General features: G+C 48.5%; 1 protein-coding gene across 1 annotated transcript; it reads right to left on the reverse strand.

Annotated features, from left to right (window-relative positions):
- Window positions 1-827: 827 nt before the first annotated feature.
- LOC145947709 (uncharacterized) lies at window positions 828-1,612 on the reverse strand. Its single transcript, XM_083057485.1, has 2 exons — window positions 1,461-1,612; window positions 828-1,203 (listed from the first exon to the last, which is right to left on the reverse strand). Exons 1-2 carry the CDS (start codon window positions 1,610-1,612, stop codon window positions 828-830), a joined length of 528 nt encoding a protein of 175 aa, XP_082913611.1.
- Between the last annotated feature and the right edge of the window lie 5,843 nt (window positions 1,613-7,455).

The raw sequence follows: 7,455 nt of genomic DNA on the forward strand, positions 1-7,455 counted from the left end.
ACCGGGTGTCCTTCTCGGGCGTTTAGGTAGGGGGTGCGGAGGATGCTGGTATCCCATGCCTACTCCGCACCCCCTGCCTTTTCCTTCTCGGGGGAGTCACAGGAGTGACCCTTCCCTCCGCCATCGTGCGGACTTCGCGGTTGCGGCGCAGGACGGCACCGACCCCACGCCGCGCCCACCCAAAGAGTTTGGGGGGAAGGGTCACGGCTCGAGTATTCCCGCTCGAGCCGGGCCCCCCCCCCCGCCTCCGAGACTGGTGCTCCTTCTACCCCCAAAGGGGAGTTGGATTTGACAGTCAGCCCCGGAGGCTCTCGCCAGAGAGCCCCCCTCTGAGGGAGGGGAACTCTCTCTACGGCGGCGATGCCCTCACCCCGGTGCCTTGCGGCTCCCGGTAAGAGGGCACCCACCGCCGCATCTCCGTCCGAGGGGGAAGCCGCGCGCCCCCGGTGGCCGGGCCAAGATCCAACCCCCGCAGGCGCGCGACCCCCCCCACTCCGGCCTCCACGATTGCGGCTCCTTCCGCTCCCTTGGGAGTTAGGATTCGGCCGCAATCGAGGAGGTTGCCCGTTTTGGGGCTAGGGTGAGCAGACCCTGCCAAAGCGAGGCCCGATCGCCCACACCCCCAATTCCCGAGAGGTCGTAGGGGGGGAGTTTGAGACTTAGTCTCCAGTTCCCCCCCCCGACAACCTCATTTTACCACAGTATTATCTGGGGTGGGGGGAACGACCCTCCCCCGGCCCCCGCCACGGCGATTTCTTCGCCCAGGCAGCCAAGAGAAGTCGTCCCTTTCCTCCCGGGATTCAGGGGTGAGAACAAGTCTCCCCCTCCTACCCCGTCTCTCCCGCTCTCTCAGCCTCCTCCTTCTGCGTCATAACAAGTTCGCAGAAGGAGGAAACCGCTGCCCATCCCCTCTCCATCCCGACCATGGCTTTCGCCACAGCCGGGAGGGAGAGGTCTCTCCCGATCTTCGCCTCCAGCTCCGACCTCTCGCCATTCCACTCGGCCAGGGTGTGCTGGGCCGTGTCCAAGTGGTCCCCGCAGTGATTGCAGGCTGTGGACCTCTCCTTTCCTATTCGACACAGATATTCACCAAAACATCCGTGACCGGTGAACATCTGTGTCATACGATACGTCATACTTCCTTTGTCTCCCTGTCTAGCCACTGGACCAGGCATGGACGAACAGCCTCGACTGTCCTGCGGCCTGGAAGGTTAGAGTCTTCTAACAGGCCCGCCCATCTTTCTATCAGGACACGTCGAGACTGTGTCCTTATTGCACGCCGGGTGCTGTCCGTCACTATAATCCCCGCCCGCTGTAGCTCTCGCACTCGGTTATATACATCCGAGTACATGCGGGCGAGGAGGTCCACTGGGGACACTCCAGCGAGTACCCCCACTGCCGTCCAGCTTGCCGTACAGTACCCTCTACATATTCGGTTGGCCACCCTACGCTGGACTTGCCTTAGGGCATCCTTCAGGCGTCGGGTGGCCACCATCTTCTCAGCCCAAATAGGAGCACCGTACAGCAGCATGGCATGCACAGTCCCGGCGTACAATCGGCGAACACTTTCCGCTGGTCCCCCAAGGTTTGGCAACAGACGGCTCAAGGCCATGGCCGCTTTTTCCACCCTGGGGATTATGCGGCGAAAATACTCGCCGAAGGCCCAGTGGCTATCTAGGTGGAGACCCAAATATTTTATATGGGTCCCCACTGAAACGGAGGTGCCTGCTACCGTTAAATTGATTCTTGATGGCGCCCCATGTCTTCTATTATAAAAGAATATTGCTTTCGTTTTCTGGGGCGCCACCTTAAGTCCCACAGCCCGAATTGTTCTCACGATCCTTGTTGTCGCCATGTTCGTTCTGGCGACGGCTTCCCCCCAGTTTCCTCCTCCGGCCAGTATTAGGGTGTCATCTGCGTAGCAGGGGGGACGGCAGTCCGTAGGACAGTGTCATATGTGATGTTCCACAGCAATGGACCTAACACTGATCCCTGTGGAACACCACCCGACACCGTTCTCTCTATTCTCCTCGCGTTCCGGTCGACATACGGTGTTGAAAGCATTTGAGATGTCTAACGAGACGGCTAGCAACACCCCGCCCTCCTCCATAACGGACCCCGAGATCGAGTGAACCCTCTTGATTGTATCAATGGTGGATCGTCCGATCCGGAATCCGTATTGGTCTTCGTTGATATTAGGACCCTCCCGGGACAAGTGCCGAACGAGGCGGTCACAAACTATCCGTTCTAATACCTTCCCCGCCTCGTCCAGTAAACATATCGGCCGGTACGCGGAGGGCTGTTCCCGCGGCTTGCCCTCCTTCGGAAGAAGGACGATGTTCGCCTTCTTCCAAATTGGGGGGAATTTTCCCTCCCGCAGGCAGATGTACATCTCCTTCATTTCGTCAACTAGGCCCTTGTATGCAAGACCCCAGGCTTTGCCAGGGACGCCATCGGGACCGGGTGCATTTCCGTTTTTTATTCTTCCGATGGCGTCCCCCCTCGTGACCCCCAACTCGTCTTCGTTCCACTCTATTTCCCTCTCCGGAATGGGGTCGTTGAGTCCTTCTTCCATCGAGGGAAACAGAGCGTCAACGACTCTTTCGACGAATTGGGGGTCCATTGACTCCGTCAGCGGGGACGCCGTTTGTTTAAGTTTTCCTAAGATCATCTTATACGGACGTCCCCACGGATCTTTGTCAAGGGAGGAGAGCAGCTCCCCCCAGGATCTTGCCTTTGCTTTTCTTATCTCCTTTCTGAGATTATCCCTCCTTTCTCGGTATTCTGCCCATCTTTCCTCATGACCGTCTCTGTGTCTGCCTCTAGTTGCCCTTCTCTTGGCTTCTATAGTCAGCTTTCTCCATTCCGCTATGTCTTCCGACCACCAATACGCTTTTTTGATGGCCGGAAGCTAGTCTTCGGCATGGAGACATTACATGCCTCCTCTACCGTTCCCAGTGTCCATTCCAGCTTGTCCTTAAGCTTCCATTCGTCCGTGGCCCCTCTCGTAAGAAGGGCCCCGTGTATTAACGCCATAAATGCGTCTCCATCCATCTTCTTGAGGGCCCACAGCTTCCTATCTGTTTTCCTTTCTGCTTGGCGGACCATGACCTCTCTAGGAGTGGCGACAACGGAGAATTCTACGTGTTGGTGATCGGATAGAATTTCTTTCTCCGTTGCCACCCTCCATCGCCTGATGAGTCTTTCAGCGGAGGGGTTTGCCCACGTGAGGTTGTGACCGGACGAAAAAGGTCGAGAGTAAGGGATTGAAGAAAACACAGGTTTCCTACCTTTGTTGTTACGGTCGCCAGTCCGTTTTTCCGTATCACGGACAAGATTTTGGATCCCCAGATTGAGAACCCCTTCGGTTGAGCACCTCTACTGCTTCGCTGTTTGCGGCTGCTGCGTAGTCTCCTTTGTCTTTGTAACAAAGGCACAAGATGACGTCATCCAACCGTCACCTTTGTTCCTTCGCGTAATGACGCAACACTTGTGTCCCACACTGTTTAATGATTAACTGTGTTAATTATTGTTTCAGGTTCCACCAGGATGTGGCAGCTTCCTTCCACCGTCGTCGCTTGCCCTGGTTTTCTCGTCGGACGTCAGCACGTACGGGATTTAGGTTTATTAAGTAATCACTCACTCATATATATTTAAATATATAAATATTAAAATATTTATTTTAAAATATTTAAAACATAAAACTGATTACATAACAAAATTAATACATGCAAGCTATTGCGCATCTGTTTCGCATCACAACTTTTTATTGCACGGACTTTATTTTCGGGCGTCTCGCGTCGCGTTGTTACCCGAACTCGAAAGAGCAAAAGCCTCGAGTCTCTCTCCGCTCTCGCTTATATGCTTGGCTCCCCACTCTGGGTTCTCGCCTCGCGCCTACGCATTCTCTCGCACGCCTCTGGCGTGTTCACTTAGTCTAACTTATTCTATTTTGCCTTGGTCATACCTCGGCAGTCGGTAAGTTTAATAATTTTAAAACTAATTATCTCCGCCGTTGGTAAGTTCGGTCGGTGGTAAAATAAAAGTAAAATAAAATTTCCCTTCGGTCGGTAATTACCCGCCGTCGGTGGGTTCAGTCGGTGCTGAGCCTGATAGCTAATTAAAAACTAAAGTTTGCCTTTCGTTCGGCAATTACCCGCCGTCGGTTAGTCCCGAGTCGACGGATGATAATCTAAACTTAACTTATTTTACTCGTCGGTCGCTGATTTCTCCCTTGGTTGCCGATCTGCCCCTTCAAGACCTCAGTTTATCCGTGAGTCTCTCGATGCACACGGTGCTGGTGACTCCGGCGTTTTGATCGGGCTCCTCGGTTTCCTCGGTATCTTGAACGTTCCGGCTTCGTCCTTGGCTGTTTCCTTGATTGGCGGACTAATCCTTATTAGCTTCACCTCCGGCTTCATATTCCCCCCTAAAGGGATTTGTCGCGACTTTATGTCGTGACAAAGCTCTTTATTTGTTTGAGCTTTTGTTTGGTGGTTGTCTTCTGTTAGCTTCCGTTTCTTTGTCTCGTCCTTGGCTGGTGAGATATTTTCTTTAATTGACTGTATTGTGCTTTCAGTCATCTTTATTGATGATTTGTTTATTTTGTGTTTCTTATCACCGTCTTTTATTTTAATGTTACTTATTATCTTTGGTGAGTTATGTATTTTTTCTGTCGGTACCTTATCGATAGTTTTGGTTTGTCCCTCGGTCGGTATCTGATCGATGGTTTTGGTTTCGTCCATCTGCTCTTTTGATAGCACTTTGAAGTTTTTAAGCCTTTTACCTTTATCAATTATGATTTCCGCACTGAATGCTCTGTCTTCTTCTATTCTATTCTTGAGGAATTTCACCTCCATGATTGTTTGCACTTCATATAGGTTTTCGTTGTTCTCGTCCTATATGACTGATTTGTCATAGTAAGTTTGCGATACTCCTTGTGCCTTTAATACTGAAATGATCATGGCGTTGACTCTGTTTGACTTTTCAGCCTCCGTGTTGATGAGTTCGTCAATCTCCTCAGGTGTGTATTTCGCGTACTCTTCTTCCGTGTCCGTGAACTTTTTCAGCATTTTGGTCCGTGCGTCTCGTCTTCTTTTGACGTCTTTTAGTTTAATTATTTGTAGCGCTCTCTCATATTCTGCGTCCTCCTCTTGGTAGAACTTTTGTACGGAGCTGGATTGCTGTTTCTTGTCCATAATTTATATGGATTTCTTTGACACTTCGTAGCACGTTGTGTTAGCTGTCACTTTGGTACGGCCATATTGGATCTTGACCTCAGGGCTTGTTTCCATGTGGCTGCGGTCGTTGTCCTTCTGCCATCTATCCTGGGTGTGTTTTGAAGTTTCATCTTTATTGTTCGCTTCATTAATATTTTCCCCTAGGCTAGTGACTTTTTGAAAAATCGTGTTTTTTACAGTTTCTCGCGATTTTTCGCTTAATTCTAACTTATTGTTTAAGTTTTTCATGTTGTTTATCTTCTTAAACGTTAAATTATTATTTTTAACATCGATATTCACTATTTTATGATTTGTTAGTGGATTGTTGGTATATTTCCTTTCGGAATCGTATATTTGTGTTACATAATTATATATTTCTAATTTTCCACTAGATTCTAGTGATTTTTCTTTAGTAACTTCTTTAATTTTGGCTGAATTCTCGAAAATTATGCATTTATCTTTGTTCTTAACCAATTTCTTTAAATTTTGGGTGTTTAGCGTCGCCATTGCACCGCTTTCTATCTCGTTATCGATAGGTGTTAATATTATTGTTTCTGTCGGCGAATTTGATAATTCGTCGACTATTTCGACTTCATTCGTCGTTTCTTGTTTTATATATTATCACTAGAATCTAGTGATTTTTCTATATCGTGTTTTAAATCTACGTTATTTAAAATTAAATTCCGATTAGTTTCGGATTGTTTCTTACGACTATTCTTAAAGTCTCTAAGAGTGTCTGTCAATTTTTCGCTGATTATTTTCACTTTTGTGTCTTTTTCAGCATTTTTATTGCTTTGTGCACTTTTTTCACCGTCGGAAAATAAATTTTCCGATATTATCGGAGTGACTCTGCTATCGCGCACCTTTTGTTTCTTTTTAGGTGGTTCTTCGTTTTGGGATTGACATTGGCTTCCTCCGGGTTTCTGGTCATCCTTCTGGTCATCTTGGCTGTCTGCTCCCCTGGACTCCAAAGATATGTGTTCGCTTCATCTCGTTAATGCGTATTATGTTTCTATCGATCCACTTCTGCTTTTATTGAGACTTTTGGCTAATTCTCTTCGCGTTATCCTTCCAATCATGAGACACGGTTCGTCTCCTTCAAGGATCATTGCTTCTACATTTAATTTTTTTCCGTAGGCTTCCATTTTTATTGGAACTGCTCGGATTCTGATCTTTTTCTCTCTTTTTAGATAAGCTGGGATGTTTTCTGGATTTTTTATTCTCTCCAGGATGTGTCCATCTCTTTCGATTCTTTCGATTGCTTTTTTAGTGATCACATTAAATTCTCCACGTGTGTCCATCAAGATTTTCATCACTTGACCTTCTACTAGACCCATCGTGAACGGAATTTGCTTGTTTCCGTACATCAATTTGGTTATTCTTGATATATGGCGCATCCCCTTCTCGCTAATCTTTTCTCTTCTTTTTCTTTTCAGGGATTGCTGGTTGACCTCCTGACTCACTGTTGACGTCTCTGCTTCGTCGTCTGTGATCTCCAGGTCTCTCGGCGTTGAGTTTCCTTCCGGCTCGCTCCAGGTAAGTTCCTTTTCTTGTTCATTTAAGTTGATCAAGAAATTATTGACTTGCTGTCGCTTAATCCCTTTCGTCGGTATTTCGGGCTTCATCATGTTTATTTGTATTTGAGGTTTTAATTTTGCCTCACGATGCGGTTTTAATTGTCTGGAGTTGAATGTTCCTATTTCGTTCTGATCTTCATCCTCCAATACGTATGCGTTCGGTCGGATTTCCTGTCGGATGGTATATGGTCCGTCGAACACGAGATGTATCTTCTTGGTTAACCGACGGCTGGCGTCGCTTCTGCGGTGGAGTTTTAGCCACACCTTGCTGCCTGGTTGGTAAGCTTTCGCCTCACCGTGTTTGTTGGTTTGGATTTTCCGCTGTGCTGCCCTCTTCTCGAGTGTTGCGGTTGCTTTGTTTATCTTCTGTTCCAGATCATCCTCTCTTTCCGCTCGGTCGGTATCCTCATCTTCGGGGTCGACGTTGCGTTGAGATGTGAACCTGGGGTCGATCCAAAGAACTTCTTCGTACCCTGGGTGTAGGTCCACCGGTCGGTAACCCGTGCTCCGGTGTGTTGTTGCGTTGATGTTGATCTCGGGTCTCTTTACAATTTTATCCCATCCGGTTTGCTTTTCGTCTAATTACGCGTCCTAATTCGCGCATTACCCTCTCAACCGGGTTGGACTGAGGGTTATATGGCGACGTCTTTCGGGTCGAA

This window comes from Prenolepis imparis, unplaced genomic scaffold, assembly GCF_030444845.1.
Source record: "Prenolepis imparis isolate NDT839.2.m4 unplaced genomic scaffold, iyPreImpa1.0 SCAF_125, whole genome shotgun sequence".
NCBI lineage: Eukaryota > Metazoa > Arthropoda > Insecta > Hymenoptera > Formicidae > Prenolepis > Prenolepis imparis.

Excerpts from the sequence above, each read along its gene's own strand:
- LOC145947709 (XM_083057485.1), bottom strand. The coding sequence starts at position 1,612 with ATGGCCTTGAGCCGTCTGTTGCCAAACCTTGGGGGACCAGCGGAAAGT. Across the intron at positions 1,204-1,460 it reads CGCCTGAAGGATGCCCTAAG|GCCGCAGGACAGTCGAGGCT; the intron begins GCAAGTCCAGCG and ends CTAACCTTCCAG.